General features: G+C 43.5%; 1 protein-coding gene across 4 annotated transcripts in view; it reads left to right on the top strand.

The window, feature by feature from the left end:
* Positions 1-23,112, top strand: part of EGFLAM (EGF like, fibronectin type III and laminin G domains) — a 198,078-nt gene that overhangs the window by 83,328 nt on the left and 91,638 nt on the right. For all 4 annotated transcript variants that reach the window (XM_031666120.1, XM_031666118.1, XM_031666121.1 and 1 more), the window contains exons 4-5: positions 7,121-7,238; positions 8,742-8,877. In XM_031666120.1, coding sequence (XP_031521980.1) covers positions 7,121-7,238; positions 8,742-8,877 — 254 coding nt within the window. The remainder of the gene's footprint in view (positions 1-7,120; positions 7,239-8,741; positions 8,878-23,112) is intronic.

Here is a 23,112-nt window from a genome sequence, read left to right on the forward strand (position 1 = left end):
GCACTTCGGGAGGCCGAGATGGGTGGATCAGGAGTTTGAGACCAGCCTGGCCAACATAGTGAAACCCCATCTCTACTAAAAATACAAAAAAAAATTAGCTGGGTGTGGTGGTAGGCACCTGTAATCCCAGCTACTTGGGAGTCTGAGGCAGGAGAATCACTTGAACCCTGGAGGCAGAGGTTGCAGTGAGCCGAGATCACGTGATTGCACTCCACCCTGGGCAATAAGAGTGAAACTCCATCTCAAAACAAAACAAAAAAACAAAAAAAGAAGGGATGGACTAGTAATGATTCTCAGCTGGGGGTGCCTTTGTCCCCTCCTGGGCATTTTGGTGGACAAGCATCAGGGATGCTAACTTTCCTGCAGTACATAGGACAGATCCACGTAAGGAAGATTTGTCCAGCCTCCAAAGCTAATGCTGCCCCTGCAGCAAAGCTCTGGAAAATAACTTCCTGTGATCACCCAGAGAATAGAAATCCCTACAACTCCTCCCTCCACCCTGCTCTGCACAGCCGTCCTCAGCGCATTGGAGGAAGGATGCTTGGAAGATAGCACTTTTCTCTTTCTCTGGTGCCTTCCACTGGACGATGCTAGGTGGTCCCAACTTCCACTAAGGCAACTGGGGCCTAGCCTTGACTTGTAGGGTCAACTGTGAGGTTGAAGCCAAGTTTACTAGCTATTAATGAAGGTTGTTTTAGAAGAATCATGGACCTTCAGTGTTAAATCTTTGGCCCAGAGAAGCTAAGTGGCATCCCCAAGACTACACAGCTAGGTTAGCAGCAGAACCTGGATCTCCTGGCTCCCCGTCCAGTTCTCTACTCAATTCATGCCTCCTCTCAACTGTGCTCATCTGAACTAATGAATAGGACAGCCTCTAGCCTTATTTCTGAAGCCAAATGATCTGTATTTCAGGCAGTAGGAGGAGAAAGAACAGCAGCCTGTAAGGAGGTAAAGGCGATGTCTGAAATCAGAGTCAGAGACTTCAGTTCAGAACAATTCAACATGATTTTGTCAATGCAGAGTGAAAAGTATGTAGTAAAGAATAGCCTTGCTGGGTGCGGTAGCTCATGCCTCTAATCCCAGCACTTTGGGAGGCCAAGGTGGGCAGATCACTTGAGGTCAGGAGTTTGAGACCAGCCTGGCCAACATGGTGAAACCCCATCTCTACTAAAAATACAAAAATTAGCCGGGCATCATGGTGCATGCTTGTAATCCCAGCTACTCAGGAGGCTGAGGCAAGAGAATCACTTGAACCTGGGAGGCAGTTGCAGTGAGCTGGGATCGCATCATTGCACTCCAGCCTGGGCAACAAGAGTGAAACTCTGTCTCAAAAAAAGAGAAGAGTCTCATCTTTTCTTGGGCTCTTCTTACATGGTAACCCAGGTTGGTTTTGTATATTGGGCCATGTATTAGATAGATATAAGTCTAGCAGGCCAGAAACTCAAATTAACAGTGTTTCTAATGAGATGTGCATTTACATTCCCCCCCATGGAACTGTCTGGATGTCACCTTCTGGTGGCTTCACTTGATCAGAGAGCCAGGCTCCTTCCAACTCATTGTTCTGCCAACCCCTTGTGCCCTCCCGCCCATGGTCCGGAATGGCTTACGCTGCCACATCCACACTCTGGCCAATAGATAAGGAAAAGAGGAAGGGAAACACAGTCCTTCCTTTTAAGGGAGATCTCAAAAGTTGGCATCAGCATTCTCACTCACAACCTATTGGACAGAATCTAGCCATAGGGCCACACCTGGAGAGAAAGGAGGCTGAGAATGTAGTCTTTGAGTGGCCCAACTGAAATACGGGGATTCTATCATGAGAAAGAAGAGAATGGGATGAGTCATCCAGGTGACAGACCATGAATGCAGGGAATGGAAAAGGTGGTTGAACATGGGAAAAACCAGGTGCCCGTTTCAGAACTAGTTAGTGATGCTGTGTCTATGAGTCAGGTGATTAAAACTATATAAAGTTTCATGAGGGAAATCAGACCCATGGTTGCCCGCAGTTATATAAACTCTCTGAATCCAGTCTCATTGTCTGCAAAATGGAGACAATAGGACTGATCTCTTAGAGTTGTTGTGAAGATTAAAGGAAATAATGGTGTACAGAGATTTTATAAATTCCAAAATGCTATATAAATGAAAACTATAATGATGATACCAATTGTAAGATGAAAGTTTGTTGTTCTGGCAATCTGTGAAGAAGGCAAGAGTCCTGAAAGTCGCCCGAGCTTTCTCACTGGGCTCAGTGACCAGCCTTGCTTTTCTCTTCTATAGCTGTGAATTCACTGCTCGCATGAAGCCGCTCAACAGCGGTGTTGAGCAGACAAAGGGGTTTTGCATTTCAGAAAGAACTAGGCAAACACAAAATAGGGGGTATTTTGCAGCAAAGCACTCAGCTTCACCCAAAAAATGGTGGGGGAAGGGCCTGGGGGAGACTGTTGAGGTCCCTCTGGCCTCTACTCCAGGAAAGCAATTTCCCCCACTCTGTTCCTCACTAACTTGTGGAGAAATGAAGTTCAGGAGAGATAAACATCTTGACTTGTCTTCAGACTTCCACAAGGCAACGAAACAAAGCAAAAGACTGTTTCTGTACTTTGAAAAGAGCATGTTCAGCATCTGCCCTAGTTTGATGCAAGCCTGAAGTGGTGATGGTAAGACCTTTAAGGACAGAAATACAAAGATTTAGGGTGTGTGGTATTTTACTACAAATTGCAAGGATTATCACAAGTTATAATACATTGAGGATTCCATTTGAGAGGAGAGATGTCAGGGGAGGAAGTGACAGTGAAATCGCTGAATTCAACATGTTTCTGTGGCCCTTACTGCTCAGTCCCCTTGATTTTCACCATTATGCCACTTTCCGGAGTGTCAGTGCAGAAAAAGAGACAGACAGGAAACAGCTGGCTTCTGGGAAGGTCACCCTGTACTCCTCAGAATGCACCCAAGCTGAAGGTAGCACTAATCTTCCATATCCAATAAAGAGTTCCAGTATTTTTTAACCTATATATGGAACTACAAATAGGATTTTGCTTGGTTTTCAGTGGTAACATTTAAATTTCTGATACATTAACGTCCGTGGTCATAAAGTAGTCATAATCTAGTTTTCTCTGATTATGGTAAGTATTGTTTGTTGTTGATTTAAACATTATTTAAAATTTTCTGTACATGTACTGGCCAATGAGAACTTGGGCATTGGTGTCAAATGGAGAAGGGCCCAAATCCCTATTTTGCCACTGACTAAATCTTGAGCAAATTGTGAACTTTTCAGGGCTTAGGTTTTCTCCTCTGTAAATGAAAATAAGAGTGATACCTACCTCACGGAACTGAAGGAAGAATTAAATAAGGCTACACATAGCCTTCTTTCCCTTTGTTCCTGAAACAGAGAAAACACCCGTCACTGGTAGTTAATGGTAGCTGTGCTTGGTATTGAGCGATATCTACAATACTCTCTGGATCCACATCACCACCCACACTTCATCCAGCATCATGACTTCCCAGGAGTAAAGGACCCTAAAGCAGAAGCCTGGGAGAGTGCTGTGTTGGTTCGAAAGTGTTTCTGCTTCCACGAGGAAAGCCTGGAGCGTTAGTCGGGAGAGGAGTGAGAACAGAGGGTTGGATCCACCTGCTGCCTCCAGTCTCTTAACCACCAAACTTGATGTGAAACCTGGAGACAGAAGGTGAAGCTCAGGAGCACAGATGCGAGGAAGTAGAGCCGGAGAGGGGAGCTGAAGGCAGGTCCACATGTGCAGCAGAGGCCCCTTGTGAAGCCACATGTAGGATGCAGTGGAGATGGGAGGGAGGGAGGGTGGGGCAGACTGAAGACCCAGGCAAGGAGTCAAAGGGGCCGGAACTCAGGCACCGAGGTGGAAATGGGACAAGGGAGCAGGTCTGAAAGACGTGGTGGGGTGGCTGGAAGGAGGTGGGCAGGAGGGTCAGTCCTGTCCCAGGAGGTGCTAATCCAGGGCCTGGGGCAGGGGTACTGATGCTGTGAGTCAAGATGCAGGGTCAGTAGTATCAGTTGGCTTCTTGATGAGGTCATCTGTTTACATGAGACATCTTGGCTTGATTTCTTTCTTTCATCATTCATTAGTTCATTTATTCATTCATCAAGAAGCATTGCTTGAGCATTTGCTAGATGCCTGGTAACACTATGCTAAGCTTTGGGATGCCAGAGGAATAAGAACTTGCTTACTGGCTTCAAGTGGGTGGGGACAAGGTGACAAATCAACTGATAATTAAAATACAAGGTGAGCGTTGCTCAGATTGAGGTGCACCAAGGACGCCAGGGCAGCCTAGAGAAGGGGCACCTAACCAGACTGGGGCGGGGCCAGAGAAATGAGGTAATGTCTCAGCTGATCTGAGTCATGAAGAATGAGTAGGGGTGAGCCAGGCAGGAGTAGGGAGAAGGACATTTCATGTAGAGGGAGCAGCAGGTTCAAAGGCCCAGAGGCATTGAATGGCATAAATTTGAGCCCTGCCAAGTTCTTAAGTATGACTGGAATGTAGAATGTAAGGAGGGAACATGGTACAGGATGATGCTGGAAGGATAAACAGGGGGACACGAACATGCTCTTCTGAGGGGTTTTAAAGTGTGAAGTATGTGATCAGATTGCGGATTTAGAAAGATAACTAGCATAGCACTGTGGAGTCCAGACTGGAGGTACAGGCAGGGCAGCACTGGTGGCAGGGGAATCAGAGCCCATTGTCATATTTATGAGGACTTGGTCTTCAAGGGCTGTAAGAATGAAATGCAGAAACACATTCAAGTGATATGAAAGAGGTGGAATCTGCTGCATGGGTAACTGATTAGATGGTGGTGAGGGGTGTAGGGTGAACTCATAGAGGAAAGCATCAGGAATTCTGGCCTTGGGTAATGAGAGAGAGAGAGAGAGAGAGAGAGAGAGGGCAAGCAGTGAAGCTATGTTTTGGTTTGGTTTTGGCAGTAGGAGGAGGAATGATTAGTCGAGCTTTGGTTGTGTTACACTTGGGTTGCTTGGTAGTCTCTGGGTAGAGATGTTCAAGAGGCACTCCATGCCTGGAGACCAGGAGGCAGGCCAGAGCTAGAGGTGCAGAGTTGGGAGATGTCACCCTGAAGGTGGTGCCAGAAGCTAACGGAATGGGAGGGGAGCGTACCTAAGCAAGACTATGAGGGAGAAGAGAAGATGGTGACAGGGTGAAATCCTGGGAAAGACCAATCCTTACAGGTAGCAGAGAAAGGGGGGTGGATGGAGGGTATTGGAAATGAGCAACACGAGAAGTAGAAGGTGACCACAGAGGAGCAGAGTCATGATTTCCAACGGAGCCAAGAGATTGAAGAAGCAAGGGTGGACAATGGTGTTGAAAGCTGCAACGAGTCATTAAAGACTGAGATGCACCCACTGGATTCACTACAGAGTTGTTACGGTGTCTTGGTAAGAACATCTCAATAGGTTTGTAGTGAGAGTGGCCAGGTGGGCGTAAGTTCAGGAGTAAATAGGAGGTGAGGCAACAAAGAGAACTCCAAGGAGGTTGCCTCTGAGGAGAGGAGCTGGGGTGCAGATGTGGTAGGGAATTACTGTTTTTAAGGTGTGAGGGTCTTGAGCATAGTAAATACAGAAGGATCTGGTAGATACTGGATCTAGGGGGATCAGGACAATGAGAGGAGGGGGAACAGATGGGGCAGTTCAGGGCCTGAGAGGTGAGCCAAGCCCTAGAACAGCAGTTCACAAGCCCTAGAACAGAACAGCTGCACATTAGAATCACCTGGAGGGCTTTAAACAAATAGATGCCTGGTTCTGTCACCTGTAGATTCTGATTTAAGTGATCTGGAGTGGAGTTCAGGCATCAGTCGTTTAGATCAACGAGTGATTCTAATGTGTAATCAGGGTTTAAGAACTACTGTATTAAGTATTCAATAATTATTTGTTGAATGCTTTAAAAAATCATAGGGATGCCCTTAATTCTTCTTAGCAACAATGAATGTTCAAACATCTGCAAAAGAGGTTGTGAAGAAATTGTAAGACATGGTCCCTGCTCTCAAGTTGCTTCTAATCCCAAAGGAGAAATAGTAATAGTTTTAAATAAATACATTGTAAATGTGTTAAAGTAGTGGCATAATTTTCAGTAGGGTGAGATCACCAGGCCTGCATGGTCAGGGAAGGTGTCAAAGGGAGAGCTTGGCCTTTGGAGTAGTTCGGGAGCCTAGGTAAACAGAGAAGAGGAAGGTTCCCACATGCCCAAGACAATAGTCATGACCACTCATTTCCTGAGCACATCTTCCATACTGGCTACTTTACACACAGTATCTCAAATGTTACCATCATGCAAGATGGTTATATGTCACGCCTATTTTACTGAAGAAGAAAGTGAGGCTTAATGAATTTAATATCAAGGACACAGCTAGTAATAAGTGGCAGAATCAGGATTCAAGCCCAGGGCTGGTTGACTACAATGACAGTGCCTTTCCACTACAATGGGCTGCTGCTTCCCACCAATCTCCCAATTACTATGTAGCACTGTAGCTTTGGGGACACACCACTTTTGCCAAAGCTCAAGGTGGAGAAAGCCCTCTTCGGCTGGGGCTTCCTGCTTGGGGCCCTTTGTGCAGGGGAAGTACAGACACACACACACACACACACACAGACACACTTTTAAGAAAGTCTTCCTGGTAGTTCTAATGCTGTTTAAAATTTGAGAACTGAAATTCCAGTCCCTACTTTCTAGGTACAAATCAAGACCTCAGTGTACAGCTGCAGCTATTCCCTGAGCATCTGAAATCGGCGAATGGAAAGAAGGAACTGGAGAATTCCAGCCTTGGAAATAATCATCACCTGCCCTCCAGCAGCCTGTACTTTGATCAAAGAATTCTGATGTTCACAGTAACATTTGCTAGTCTGAATGTGTCCATTTCTAGGACCATGGATAGATTTCAATAAAGGGCCATCCTCCAGTCTTGGAAAATATGTCATGGTCATTTTTTTCTTGGCAAAGCTTAAAACTGGGCCAGTCCTAGATAAAGCAAAACATTCTCTATGCCAAGCAATTTCACAGGGACCTCGAGATATAAACCTCATGGAAATCATACAATTTGCTCAAACAAATCTTCTGATTGTTGGCATCTTTCTTGTTTGGTCATTGACAGGAGGAAGTGATTGGAGACTTGAAACCAGGCACTGAATATCGCGTGAGCATAGCAGCTTACAGCCAGGCTGGCAAAGGGCGGCTGAGCTCTCCTCGGCATGTCACCACTTTGTCCCAAGGTAAAGTAGGTTCAAATTCATTAATAGGTGGCAGGCTGTTCATGCATCCTTCATTCAGCAAATATCAATAGGGACCTCCTGTGTGCCAAGCACTGTGCTAGGCTCTGGGAATTCAGTAGAGAACAAAAGTAAGCACAGCCCCTGCCCTCTCAGAACTTAGTGGGGTAAGTCAAAACATTCCCTCATTAGTGTGTAGTCACAGAGTATGATAGGTGCTTCAGCACTGTAGGAACATACAACACAGGGATAACGGAAGAATTCCCTGAAGAGATGACAACTAGTGGAGATCCGACAAGTAAGTAGGAATTAAGGTGAAGAAGGGGAGTGGGAGAAGAGATTTATAGGCAAAGGGAATGCAACTAATGTTTTTAGAGGTGGCACCAAGCTGGACGGTAGGGTACAAAGTTGGGTTGATGGTGGTCACTGCTGGCAAGGAGCTTTTTGTGGAAGGAGAAGCCAATGACAAATGAGTGACAGCAGCACTTCTTTTTTTTTTTTTTGAGACAGTCTCATTCTGTCACCCAGGCTGGAGTGTAGTGGTGCAATCTTGGCTCACTGCAACCTCTACCTCCCGGGTTCAAGTGATTCTTCTGCCTCAGCCTCCCGAGTGGCTGGGTCTATAGGCACACGCCACCACACCTGACTAATTTTTGCATTTTTAGTGGAAACAGGGTTTTACCATATTGGCCAGGCTGGTCTCAAACTCCTGACCTTGTGATCCACCTGCCTCGGCCTCCCAAAGTACTGGGATTACAGACATGAGCCACTGCGCCTGGTGACAGCAGCACTTCTAAGGACTGCACCGGAGGCTGTGGAGCACACGGGAGGGCACACTTCCTCTGCCCCAGCCTCACAGGCTTTCAGAAGGAGTCCTACCTTTGGCCTGAGTTACAAAAAAATGCATAGGATTTTGCTAGGAAGAAAAGACAGGAAAGGTCTCCCAGGCAGTTGGAGTAGTGTGAACAAAGGCTAGGAGATGTGTGTGTCCAGATGTGATCAGAAACAGCGGTCACTTAAGACGATGGGCTCATGGGTAACTCCTACCTCTTTATGTAGAAGGGCATTTCCCAAATGACCTACCATTACTATGCATTCTGATTGTCAGGGGCAAAACACACAGAGAAAAGAATGATTGGCAGTGATCGTAAGCATTTAATTTTCCTTGAAGGTAAATATCAGTTCTGACAATGCAAACACAGATGGAAGGCTAGTAGGAGTTGAGAATGTGATAGAAGGTTTTCCAGGGAACTTACCACTGTGTGTCCCAGGATTAGTGACTGGGACATAATTAATTGGATTTGCAGTCAGGGGTGCAGCGGGGAGAAGGGAAGACCAGTTCTCATTGATTTGAACCTCACACAGTGTTTGGTTTGAGTTTTGAGGCTGTTCTGAACAGAGATATTTTGGGTATAGGAAGCACTCATGCTGTTTATGTATTATATTAAACCTCTCCAACGGCTGAGACCACCAGCCTAGTCTAGTTGTGTTTGCTGTCCCACCTAGATTCCTGCCTGCCTCCGGCAGCTCCCCAGCAGCCACATGTCATTGTGGTTTCGGATTCTGAGGTGGCCCTGTCTTGGAAACCTGGAGCAAGTGAAGGAAGCGCCCCTATTCAGTACTATTCTGTGGAATTCATCAGGTAAGTCTGTATGTCACATTCAAAAGTCAAATGTGTGCCGGGCGTGGTGGCTCACACCTGTAATCCCAGCACTTGGGAGGCTGAGGTGGGTGGATCACAAGGTCAGGAGATTAAGACCATCCTGGCCAACATGGTAAAACCCCGTCTCTACTAAAAATACAAAAATTAGCTGGGCGTGGTGGCATGCACCTGTAATCCCAGCTACTTGGGAGGCTGAGGCAGGAGAAACCCTTGAACCTGGGAGGTGGAGGTTGCAGTGAGCTGAGATCATGTCATTGCACTCCAGTCTGGGCGACAGAGCAAGACTCCATCTAAAAAAAAAAAACAAAAAAGAAAAAAAAATGTGTAGATGTCAGAATTCCAAGCCTGATGTAAGGCAATGAGGAGAGTCACCTCTAGGTCTCTACCGCGTGTATATTTAAGAGCTAACACAGGCTTGGAAGCCCATGTATATACTTGGGCCAGTAATGATCCCTACACCTCTTTGCTGGTGGGTCATCCAGTAAACCTGTCTGTATCACATACCTCTTCCTCATTTCCCTGGCACAGTCAGAGACTGTTCTAGGCTCTGAAAACTGCTGAGGTACCATTTCCGATAAGCCTGCCTACATTTCAAGCATGAGCCTTGCCCTCTTGGCTTTGAAATATTATATATCAAAGTAAATATTTGATGATGCTGTTTCTTAGGAGCAGGGGGAAAATCTTTTAAAAACAAGGACAACCCATTGTTTCTTTCACATCCATATTGCCTTGGGACAAGTGTCTTGGTTTGGCCTCAATGTTTTTCTTTCATCTACCTCTCCATTTCTTCTTATTCAGCTTAACAGAGGGTAGAGAGTGACTGGACATTTTTTATAGATATTAAAGCATTTATTCTCAAGTTAGTACTGCTATGTCATTTTAAAGAAAGAGAGAAAGGAAAACAAAGGTCAACAAAAAATTCCCAATCTAAGGTATTTCCTCTGAACTCTAGTTGCTGTTTGATTTTGAATGGAAGCGGTGGCTGGTGAGTGAGTCTGAAAACAATGCTTGTAGAGTTGGGATTCCCTACGTTAAAGGTGATGAGGCTTGTCTGAGGCCTGCTGCTTTCTTCATTCATAAAGAGACTGACTCAGGACCTCATTCCTAAGGTTCTCTGAAACGGGGACAAAGGATTCTCCCAAGATTTGATTAGCTCTACTTCTGTGTTTGACTTCCTAGCCTATTCCTTGATAATGGAAAGCAGATATTTGTTTCTTGAGAGGTGAGGTACTGCACTGAATCTCTTTAATGCTTGAGTACGGAGTGTTTCACACAGGACTTGTTAAATTACAAGTGTCAGAAGCGTGAAAGGAGAAGATGAGGCAGTAATGCATCAGCTCCTGTAACTGTAAAGTCCAGCAGCAAATCTAAATTCAGGGGAGGCTAGATCCGTGTCAATTCAGCAGTATGACTCCATGCACCTCTCTGCTTTAGTGGCTTCACATTTAGATGGACTTTTCCTATATGGTGGCAAAATGGCCACCAGGCAGTCAAGACCTGCAGTGACCAGCCTATCTCCCTAGGAAGGAGAGTGGCTTTCTCCATGGACCCAGCAAAATCTCAATATTTATTCTCATTGGCCAAGCTGAGGCCCCTTTCCATCCTTTGCACAAGTCACTGTGGCCCGTGTGGGGAGAATTCATTGATTGGTCAGGCACTGGTCATATTCCAAGCTCTGGAATTAACAGCGGGTTGTTCACTCAAACCTGGATTATGTGGATTGAGTATTCAAGAGGATTGGATCCTCAAAGGAAAACTGTGGTACAATTACTGGAAAAAGGGGGCACAGATTCTAAGAATTTTTTTTTTATAATGCCCACTGCAAAGCCCCAGAACAATGCTTTGCATTGAAGATAATCTACACCCCTGCCATTGAATAGATTTTGTAGGCAAAACCTGGAATATCCCTAAAATAAAAAAGATTCTAATCCTGGTTCCGATACTGGTTAAATGTGCTACACTGAAAATCCTAAAACTTCAGCTTTCTCATCTGTAAAACTTGGGGCAAAACTTAACATATAATTTACTTCCACAGATACATTAGACAACACCAGCAAAGGAAGATGTAATACTTTAAAATTTTGAAAAATGCCCAGTTCTGGCCAGGCGTGGTGGCTCACGCCTGCAATCCCAGCACTTTGGGAGGTAAAGGCAGGCAGGTCACCTGAGGTCAGGAGTTTGAGACCAGCCTGACCAACATGGTGAAACCCCGTCTCTACTAAAAATACAAAACTTAGCCGGACATGGTAGTGGATGCCTGTAATCCCACCTACTCAGGAGGCTGAGGCATGAGAATTGCTTGAACCCAGGAGGCAGAGGTTGCAGTGAGCCGAGATTACGCCACTGCACTCCAGCCTGGGGTACAGAGCGAGATTCTGTCTCCAAAAAAAAAAACAAAAAACAAAAAGCACAGTTTTTTATGTTTTTATGGTAGCCTGGAAGATAATCCGTGTAACCCTGAGCAAAGGTAAGCATTTATTTACTATTAATTTTTTGTTCAAACACATATTTTTAAAATTTTCTCTATATCTATATAAGGTAGAAATGGCAGTTTCTTAACCTTGTGTGCATGCCTGAAAATAGAAGATGAAAGAGAGTCACTGGATTCAGACAGAAGAATTTTGAGAGAAGAATAGAGAGAACTCTATTGGCAGCCGTGTGGCGCCGCACGGGTTACTTCCCCTACTGAGCCTTGATGCCTCTCATAGTGTGGAGTCCCCTCAAAAGAGAGCTGCAGATAAGGACTTGGGTGCAAATAGTTTATTTGGAAGTGGGAATGAGAGAGTGGGGAGAATGAGACAGGAAAGGAGGATATATATAAGGGTGTGTTAGTTAAGTCACTGCTGTAGGCAATGGGGTCTTCACTGGGGTCTCGATTCCATTGAGATCTCTCTGAAACCCACAGAATTCTTCTCACGTTGACCATGAAAAAGGCAGGAGACATGGATCCACTGTGAGCATTGCCCCTGAGGGTATAACTCCCCCACATTTTATGATGAAGCGGGGAGTCCGGAGAGGTGAGGAGTAACAGGAGCACAGCATATGTCTGAGGTCACATGCTGGCTGCAGGAGGCGAGTCTGAGCCCTCCAAGAACTGTCCATGCCACAGCTGCTGCTGAAATCAGAAGTAGGACAAGGGGAGGTGCCCTGACCCCAGAGGCATCGGCTACAAACTCCTTATCTATAAAATGTGGGCGATGACATCTTCCAGCCTTATAGTGTATGGTTAGGAGGATCAAGTGATATTCTTGAAAATATGGGAAAGAGAAAGAGCTTTGTGTAAGAAAAAGCTGTGCGGATGTTAAAAACCTACAAAAGTATAAGGTATATGTGGGTGTTATGTACAACTATAATTCCAATTAAAATGCATTTTAACATTCAGAGCTCTCTAATATCTAGGGGCTCAAGGTCTCAAATTCATATATGTATACTTTGAGGCAGAGTTTCACTCTTGTCACCCAGGCTGGAGTGCAACGGCATGATCTTGGTTTACTGCAACCTCTGCCTCCCAAGTTCAAGTGATTCTCCTGTCTCAGCCTCCTGAGTAGCTGGGATTACAGGCACCCACCACCACGCCTGGCTAATTTTTATATTTTTAGTAGAGATGGGATTTCACCATGTTGGTCAGGCTGGTCTCAAACTCCTGACCTCAGGTGATCCACCCGCCTCGGCCTCCCAAAGTGCTAGGATTACAGGCATGAGCCACCGCGCCTGGCTTCTTATGTATATTTTAAAATTGTATGCCGTTCCAACCAACTGCTAATATATATTTATCTCTTTACCTTGACAAATACCTTCACAGTGTCTGGAAGGTTAGCTTCAAATTTAGAATTCTTGTACATCGTTGAATTCTAAATGGAATATGGGAATATGGGAAGGCCCAGTCGCTTGTTACATCCCCTGTGCTAGGAATTCTGCCTCTATCTCTTCCAGAATTTGTAACTTCAGCCAAGTTATCCTTTCTCAGAACCCCTATTTCCTCCTCTATAATATCAAGCAAGTGCAACCCTCATTGCAGAGCTCTTGCTTATACTCCTCATAAAGTATCTCTACATGTAGACATTCAGTGTGTATCTGTTTCCATCCTACAGTCCCATTATTTCCTTTTCACAAAAGTAGAAATTGAGACTCCATTGCATAAGTTACTTTGCCAAGATAAAAATGACTGGTTGGGGACAGAATAAAATTAGAACCGAATTCTCTTGACTTCCGGCCCAGTGCTCTTTTTATGAATCCCCATGTCCTTTCATGTTTGTGACTCACCTTCAGAGATGGAAGCTTAGACCCAGCCTGCCCAGAGCCCTGCTGGCTGAGGAAATGAGAAACCTCATCTCAGGCTGCTGTTTGATGTATTCCTGAAAGAAAGCCTCCATAGCTTGTTGCAGCATTTAATGTTTGGCTGCAAAATAAATCCACTTGTAAACATCTCGGAGCCTATCCCATTATAAGTGAGTGAATGTATGTTCAGAAAGAGCTTTCCTGGGCTCTAACTCTGAAACTGTAGTTTGTGTGTGCTACATATGGTCTCAATGTTTATGTCCTCCACAAAACTCTTACGTTAAATTCGAACACCCAAGGTGATAGTATTAGAATGAGGTCTTTGGGACGTGGTTAGGTCATGAGGGCAGAGCCCTCAGGAATAGGATTAGTGGCATTTGTAAAAAAGGCCCAGGAGGTCTCTCACCCCTTTCACCACGTAAGAACACAGTGGTAAGATGCCATCTATGAACCAGAAAGGAGACCCTCAGCCTGGGCAACATTAAAAAATTAGCCAGGTGTGGTATTGCATACTGTAGTTCCAGCTGCTCAGGAGGCTGAGGCAGGAGGATCACTTGAGCTTCAGAGATCAAGGCTGCAGTGAGCCATGATCATGTCACTACACTCTAGCCTGGGCATCAGAGTGAGACCCTGTCTCAAAAAGAAAAAAAGAAAAGAAGGCAGACCCTCACCAGTCAATGGACCCTCACCAGACACTGAATCTGCTGGCACTTTGATCTTGGACTTCCCGGCCTCCAGAACTGTGAGCAATCAATTTCTGTTGTTTATAAGTTACCTAGTTTATGGTATTCATTGTAACAGTCCAAAGAGACTAAGACAGTAAGAAAGGATGAAAGGCTTTGGGTGGGGGGTGGGGGGACCGTTGTCTTCAGTTATTTTATTTTCCCCAGAGAGGTCCATTTAATGTTTAATAGTGACTTCCTTTTTCTACTTCCTGTGTACAGAAATACACATGACAGGTTTTGTGTGAGCCAAAAGGTCCTTATTATTATACATCTAAGAGGCAGGACTCTTAGATTCAGAAGTTATCCTCAGATTCAGATAGCTTAATGTGAAGTTCTTGTCTAAATTCTGTCACTGGAAGGTAAGGTTCCAGTCCTCTCTCTGTCTTGATGGGCACTTCCACATTGGTTACTCTTCTTATTTGCTATTCGATGGAGATAAAGATTTCAAAGACATTGTTAGGAGATAGTCTAACAAATTTTTTCTTTTTTTTTTTTTCTTTTTTTGAGACGGAGTCTTGCTCTATCGCCCAGACTGGGGTACAGTGGCACAATCTCGGCTCACTGCAACCTCTGCCTCCCGGGTTCAAGTGAATTTTTTTTTTTTTTTTAAATATTCAACTAAGCCAGGAGAGCTATCTCAACATTGGAAATCCCAGCTACTCAGGAGACTGAGGCAGGAAGACCACTTGAGCCCAAGAGTTTTAGGCTACAGTGAGCTGTAATTGTGCCACTGTATTCCAGCTCGGGCAACAGAGTGAGACCTCTGGTTAATAGAAGATTAACCTGAAAAATTATGAGACCAGGGTATGGGAGTGCTGACTACTTACTTATTTGCTAGTTTTCATGATATTTCAAGTAGACCTTATGCATAATATGATGATATCTTGAGTCAGGGGCTTAGGACCAAGCAAATTTTTGTTCTTCATCCAGCTTCTACTACCCCCCAAATAGAGGACACCTCAGGTGTGAGCACCCTGAAGGCGCTCTCAGTAACTGCCTCAGAGAAGAGCTTGGTCTCAGGCCCAGGCAGAATAAAAGCTTTTAGATGGCAGGAGTCTTCATGATCTCCCCCAAAGTTGGTCTGGAGGCTATTTGTTAGCTTTCTTTGTAGCCATAGATTTTCAGAAAAGATCTGAAGAGGCAAGTTCTGAGTCAGCCTTCAGGCTGTAACATATTTTGCAGTGTTTTAAACACTTTTACTTGCTTTTTTAAAACACAAAAGCCATGTGTTTGAGGTGAAGGAGAATATTTCTTTTCTAAAGTGACACTGAAAATTTCTTTGGGGGCAGCAATGCTTAGTGTTTATTAAAATAAGAACCAAGCATAAATATAGCTATGTATGTTTTGAAATATCTTGGCTATAAATATCTGAGAAACCTTCCTCCATCTGCCTAAGAATTTCCCCAGGGTAAGTGCCTTTCTCATAAGCAAATAATATATAGTATGGTGGCAATGAAAACCAAAGACCTGGAAAAACGTTCCTCATCACTGAAGTTCCAATTGGGGTGCCATGCCTGTCGTATGCTGTCTATTGAGTTGGATGAAGGTGAAAAATAGTTTTCTTTTAACTTACCTACAGTTTTTCTGAAGGTGTCACCTTATTGGCTAAAACTGCTTCAGAGCTTTGCATTGTTACCTGCTGGACAGGGCAGGCTAAAGCTCAGCAACAGTTGTTTTTAGTTTAAAAGTCCACCATTGGCCAGGTGCGGTGGCTCATGCCTGTAACCCCAGTAATCCCAGTTCCAAAGAGGCAGATAACTTGAGGCCAGGAGTTTGAGACCAGCCTTACCAACATGGTGAAACCCCATCTCTACTAAAAATACAAAAATTAGCCGGGGGTGGTGGCACACGCCTGTAATCCCAGCTACTCAGGAGGCTGAGGCACAAGAATTGCTTGAACCCAGGAGGCGGAGACTGCAGTGAACCTAGATCACCCCACTGCGCTCCAGTCTGGGCAACAGAGTGAGACTCAGATACACACACACACACACACACACACAAAGTCTACTATTGGTTTATTTTGGGTACATGTGAAAGTTCAGAACATGTCTGTGTATGTTTTAGGGATTCAGGTCAAGAAACATTGATCTCTAAATCTCAACGTAAGATATTTATATTAGTAAGTGAGAAGGAGCAATGCTTCCTTTTTTTTTTTTTTTTTTTTTTTGAGACGGAGTCTTGCTGTGTCGCCCAGGCTGGAGTGCAGTGGCCGGATCTCAGCTTCTTCCTTTCTGACTTTTCTGCCTAAATAATTCTCTGGTCCCTGGCAGATGCCTTCCATAATAAGACTTGAAGAATTCATCTTCACACAGGGCTGCTTCTAGGTGGATTGCAGCACCTACATACTGGTTTCATTTGAGAATTTCAAGGTCATGCAACCTGGGTGGGTTTTTTAAAGTATTACTCGCAAATTGATATTTTTGTTAAAAGTCATCTCTCCTTCCATCTCATCATAGATTTCCATATTCTGTAAGTAACAAAGGAACTTAATTAGTTTTCTCACAGGAAGTGACCCTGCAAAGGCTGTTACTGAAATGAAGATCAAGTCTGGGATTCAGAATGGAAGCTGAACAGAGGATGGATTTTCTTTGAACAGTTGTAAGGGATGATGTGATTTGACTCATGGTCAAGGTCAAAAGCTGTGAAGGTTAAAGGAGTTTCTCATTCAGAATTGAGGCTTACAGCCTGATTCATGGTATCATCTCTTGAGGTTTAAGTGTGTCCAAATGTGGAATCAGAAGAGACAGTTCTGAACCAGCCTCTAAGCCTGGCGAAGTTGCTTGATTCCAGTCCTCAGTTTCTTTCTCTGCAAATTAAGGCATGCTGGATGCGTGACATCTCAAATCCTGTGACTCTGCTCGTCTAGTATCAAGATGTAGGGGAGGCAGTATGGACGGATTGAGTAACACACAGGCTCTGGGCTGGACTCCCTAGTGCAAACCCTGTCTCTACCACTTCTAAGCTGTGTGATCTTTGGTGGGTTATTTAACTTCTCGGGGCCTCAGACAACAGAATGGGGATAATAATTTACTTGCCTCATGGGGTTATTATGAAATTACATGAGTTGACACACATGAAATGCCTAGAACAGCACCGAGCCCTTAGTAAGTGCTCAATCAATGCAAACTATTCCTATATGGCTTTCTCAATGGGTGTTTTCTGCTTTCCTACATAACCTGCTTGTTCCTGGCTACAAGTGTGTTTTCAAATTATTTTATTTAATTAATTTATTTATTTTTCAGATAGAATCTAGTCTCGCTCTGTCACCCAGGCTGGAGTGCAGTGGTGTGATCTCAGCTCACTGCAACCTCCACTTCCCAGGTTCAAGCAATCCTCCTATCTCAGCCTCCCGAGTAGCTAGGATTACAGGCATGTGCCACCATGCCCAGCTATTTTTTTTTTTTTGTATTTTTAGTAGACATAGGGTTTCGCCATGTTAGCCAGGCTGGTCTCGAACTCCTGACCTCAAGTGATCCACCCACCTCGGCCTCGCAAAGTGCTGGGATTGTAGACATGAGCCAGCGCACCCTCCCTGGCTACAAGTCTTTATGATTGCTATCCTGTCAGGATAGCTCTTCTACCTCCTTACTTAGCTAACTCTTGTTCATCCTTCAGGACTCCCCTTTAAGCGTCACTTCCTCCAGGAAGCTCTGCCTGACTACGTTCACCTACTCCCAGATTAGGTTAGCTATACCTCCAACATTTACTTTCAATACTCAGCACACTCGTAGTTAATTACTTTTTCAAGGTCTGTCTTCCTCTTGGAACATGAAGGCAACGTCTACCTTGCTCCTTTGTTTGGAATATAGCACATAGCACTGTAAACACACCACATGTCAAATAGGTGCTGGTAAGCATTTGGACACAGGTAGTCATGGGATTGATCTAGAGCAGGGGTGTCCAATCTTTTGGCTTCCCTGGGCCACATTGGAAGAGGAAGAAATGTCTTGGGCCACACGTAAAACACACTAACGATAGCTGATGAACTAAAAAAAAAAAAAAAATCTCATAATGTGTTAAGAAAGTTTACAAATTTATTTTGGGCCACATTCAAAGCTGTCCTGGGCCACATGTGGCCCTCAGACAGTGAGTTGGACAAGCTTGATCTAGAGGATGCCAGCAACTAGCTGGATCCCTGAGCAACCCGCTTAGTCCTGCTAAGCCTTACTTTCCTCTGCTGTAAAATATGGATGGTAATAGTGGCTACCTCAGAAGGGTTGCAGAGATGAAAAGGTCTGTACAGCACTTAGAAGAATGGCTCATGGAGGATTTTTGATTTTTTTTTTTTTTAACCTGAGCCACATGCAAATGTATCTTCACACTAACAGTTACTTATTTTTGAGTAAATAATGTAAAAAGCATTACCCCCAAGTAATTCAGTGAATCCTTTAACACCAATATCAGAGGCCACAATGGTAACCAACATCTGACCTCACCCACTACAGAAATAAAAACCATGTAAGAGCCAACAAGGATCATATGCATCCCCCGACCCCTCACCAATGCCCCACTTCAATCCCAACTGAAAGTTTATTTATTGCTATCGGTTTTTCATCATAAAAGTAATCTCAAGATGTGGTAAATCTTCAAATGATACCTAAATGTGTATGACTAACTTGAAAGTTCCTACTGTGATTTTATTTCATGTGGAATGCAAATTCATGTCTTAGAGCTCAGCATAGTAACTAAGTAAACTGCCACCGTTCTTCATAGCATTTTACTGGAATATATAGCAAAACTTGGGCATATGACTGCAATATTTAAGAGTGATGTAATCTGATGTTGGCTTGCTAGCCCCCAAAAGTTAGAATTGAAAATATTTAAAGAATTATTCTTATACAGTTAATTTTGGGGGAAAATGGGAGAAAACAACCCCCCAAACTCCCTTTCTTTTAAAAAAAAGTGTTAGAAGTTTTGCTATTTAAGTATGAGCTTTCATTACCATCAGCAATAGAATTAGATATAAGCAAGAATGAGCTTGCTTGGATGTCAGCTGGGATTTCATATGACAGGCAACAAGTGCTGCTTCACAAAGAATTCTTTTCCATACTTTTAGTTTTGAAACTGAAAATCTTAGAACCACCTTCTAGCCTGGCACCTGGTCCTAGAAATTCTGGAAGCTGTCAAGTCCCTTTGCTCAGGCCCTAATGGAAGGGCTACTTTAAAGGATTTAAAGAAGTCCAGCCTATAGTTTGGCAAATTGATCCCGTAAAGCTTCCATTCCTCCTACCCTAAGCATTCCTGATATAATCCCTGGTTAGATTGATGGCAATTGACATAAATTGAATTATGAAACAGCTTTGGGAGCCATTTGTAAACTGTAAATGAAGTGTGCTCTCCTACTGCCCCACCTGGGACAAATTGCCAGCTGAGTTTATGATAACCCCATTGTATCCATCTGTTTGTCATTTGGTTAAACCAATTTGTACCTAAAGAAAGAAGGCTGAAAGCTGAAGGTCAAATAATACATCTTTTTTTTTTTTTTTTTCCTCATCTTTGACTACTGAGTAGTTTTGGACTTTTCTCTGCAATTCATTTAGTGTAGAGCAAATCCTGCATAAAACCAGTCTGTAAAATTGACAGAGTCAGAGGCTTTTCTGAGCGGGAGGTTTTCTCTCACCCTGTTGTGTTTGCCCTGGGTAATCTATGGGATCACATCTCTTCTCTTAGAGCAGGATGTTTAACCGGCAGTCCATAGATCCCCAAGGGTTTCCTGGATAGAATTCAAGGGGTCCCAGGACTTGGATTGGAAAAAATATATATATCCTTAGTTTTACCAATGGAAATTTAGCAGTTTCTTCAAAAATGAATGTAGACAATAAATCACAATCGTATTAACAATTCTTGTGACCCTATCAACATTAGAATCACAGGTATTTTCTTATCTGGTTACATCCGGATAACCATCCGGTTACAATGGTCGCACATATCTTGAAATAGCAGTTATGTTTATCACTACTTTGAAATTAGTATAGTTATTAAATCCATTGCTAGGTTTTTAAATTTAATGTATTAATAAAGAAGTATATTATTTCATGATTTTTATTATTTTGATCATTCTTTACAATACAATTGATTTCCTTTGTGAACCTATATATTTGATGCATTTAAAAACATCACTCTGAGAAGGGGTTCATAGGCTTCATTGGATTGTCAAAGTGGCACAAGCCAGGTTAAAGCATGCTGTTGTCTTAGATCAGGGGTTGGTAAACTTTTTCTCACAGGATCAGATAGTAAATATTCTGTGCTTTGCCAGCTGTGTGAACTCTGTCTCAACTGTTCAACTCTGCCACTGTAGTAAGAAAGCAGCCGTAAACAGTACCTAAATGGGTGTGGTTGTGTTCCAGTAAAACTTTATTTACTAACACTGGCAGCTGGCTGAAATTTGCCAACCCTGATTTAGGGCGTCATGCTATTTCTAAGTTGAATTCTGAAGATATTTTAATTCAGCTCAATCACCCTTTATTGGATACCTCCTATGAGCATATGTTCATACAAACAGGTATGTATTGAGCATCTCATGTGAAAAACATACAAGAGATTTAGGGATGAATAAATAAGCTGTAGACTCTATCCTTGGACAGTCTACTGGGGAATGCAGATGGACAGAGTTCAGAGGAGTAGTGAGTGTTGTAGGCAGGCATGGCGACCAGGAACCTAGAGAAACATAAGCTTGATCTGACCTAGTTTTGAAGGAAGGAAGGCTTCTTATGGGAGCAAAGAAGGACACATCAGAGATTACCAGGCAAAAGGGGAGGGAGGAAGCAACATGAAAGGCTTAGGCTGAGGAAGCCACTTAAGCAATGGCTTGGAGGCAAGAAGAAAATGTTCCTGGAATTGCTTAGAAAGCCTGGAGCTCTGTGGGGTGAGAGATGGGTAGGGAGGATCACACCAAACAAAGGCCTTATGGAGGAGCCCATATGTATCCTGAAGGGAATAGGGAACTATGGAAAGTTGTTAAACAGGAAAGGGACTGGTAGCGTTCCAGTCTTTGAAAGATCATGCAGACATCTCGAGGAACACGGAGATGAAGAAGACAAAGTCACCATGTTTAATGAGCTCACAGCCCCGGAGAAAAGACAGAAGTATAAAATTATACTGGAAGGTGACCTAATCAGTGTGGTAGTAGAATCAGATTCAAGGCATGGGATTGTCTGGAGGAAAGGCTTTTTAATTCTGTTTCTGAGATGATGCTTAGAAGGAATAATGTGAGAGAAAATACTTAGGGAGGGAGCCATCAAGTAACCCCGCATCTTCCAGAAAGCATCCCATTGTGGGTTGGTAGGTTCGATGTGGAAAGAAGGAAGCCACAGGTGTCTGTTGTGCTACAATTAGGCTTCTGGTCCCCTCCCTCTAAGGCCAGTAGAGTGGCCTCTACTGTCAAGGCTATTCTGGACGTTCTGCTGTATCCCCTAGAGGACAGTTTCCTGCTCCAACAAATTCCACTCTCAAAAGTATTTTCCTAGCAGGATTTAACCAGTTTTAGCAATTTCCTAGTTAACGTCTATGACATGCTTGAGCTTCACTCTTCATCTCAGCTCCATCTTTCTGGAACAGGAGTTCTCAAACCGAGAGGTGAAATAGGATAGAAAAGAGAATACCACAGGCTCTCACGCACAGTAAAAAGGAGAATCATTTTGTGAAACTTGTTTCAGGTGTATGTGTGTGTGTGTGGTGTTTACTGGGTCACAATGTCCAGTGTATATCTTACTGTGGATCATTCAAAAACAGCTCTGATATGTGATAAATCCAGAGCATGTTTGAGGTTGAACAGGCTTCATTTGCCATGTGTTGGTATTGAATTCAAGTTCAAGGAACAGATTCCTCTCAGGGGCTAATGACACCCGCTTTCTTTATTTTTGGAATTGTAGAGTTGGAAATGCCATCTGAGGTATTCTAGGAGGAAAAGTTTAGTGCAGTGTGTTTGAAATTATGGGCCACAGCACTTCAGTGAGGAGCAAGATCAATTTAGTGGTCCTTTACCAGCATTTTGTTTTTTTAAAGAAGTAGAAAAGAACAGAAAAGGAGAGAAAGAAAGGAGAAACATGAATAAGGTAGTAAAGCTAAATATTTTTTATTGAAACTTTTTTCAGCTTTGTACTCATATATAATATACATATTCATGTGCATAGGTATATTTACTATGGAAAAATGTATTACTTACTATGAGTCAAGGTCAGAGATGCTGAATTAAGTAGCTCCCACCCTGATCAGGAAGTCACTTGTTACATTATCATCCCTGATTGAGGACCACCCAGTTTTGCTTTAATATAGTCATCGAGGCACAGCTCATCCCTTCCAAGGCAGTCAGCTTCATTGTCAGTCATTCCTAATGGACCTCAAAAGGTTTTCCTGCCATTGGCTTCTCTGTAAGAAACCACTGGGCCTCTTAGTCCAACATGGAAAACACAGAAGCTTTCCACACCATCTTTATTTGTCTGTCTCTTATGTAAAGACACCATCCTATCCTTACTAAGTTTCCTCCACCTAAGCCAGCAGTACCCACTCTTTGGATTCTGTATCAAGTGGAGATAGGTCTAGAGCAACTTCTGCCCAGTGATCAACGTAGAGAACCATGTCTCCCTAGGATGTGGATTCTGGGACTTATACTTCCCTCAGGATTCTAGTTCACAGTGACCTATTCAAATACAGTTCTTGAAATGTGCTATTTTGCGCTGGCTTCCTACTGGTCCTTAGAGGTACTGTTTCTGCACTGATGCTCAGATGTATTATATCCCCAGTTTATTAGGTTATAAACTCCCTGAAAATGGAACTGTGCTTATACTTCCCTGGAGCCTCCTGGAATATAACTTTTGTGTTGGGTGCCTGGTTGATAATCATGCATCATCTACCAATCGACTAGCCCATGGCAGCCACCTATGGGATTTGATAGTATCAAGAAAAATGATCGCTCACTAAGGTTGAGATTGACAATGGGCAAGGTAGTCAGAACACTTCAAGAAAGGAATTAAAACAGAAAGATATGCCACCCAGTAGTTCTGTGACTTTGGGTAAATTATTTTTCTTCAGTGACCATGTGGGTAGAATGAGAGACTGGGTCAGATCAGTGACTCTCAAAGCTTTTGGGATCATAATTTTATCTTTGAGAATCTGATAAAAGTGAAGGACCCTTTACTTAGAAAAATGAAATGTGTTCATGTGTAAAATCTTGCATACAATTTCTGAGAGGCCTCAGACACTTGGACCAAAT

The sequence above is a fragment of the Papio anubis genome, chromosome 5 (assembly GCF_008728515.1).
Source record: "Papio anubis isolate 15944 chromosome 5, Panubis1.0, whole genome shotgun sequence".
Lineage (NCBI taxonomy): Eukaryota > Metazoa > Chordata > Mammalia > Primates > Cercopithecidae > Papio > Papio anubis.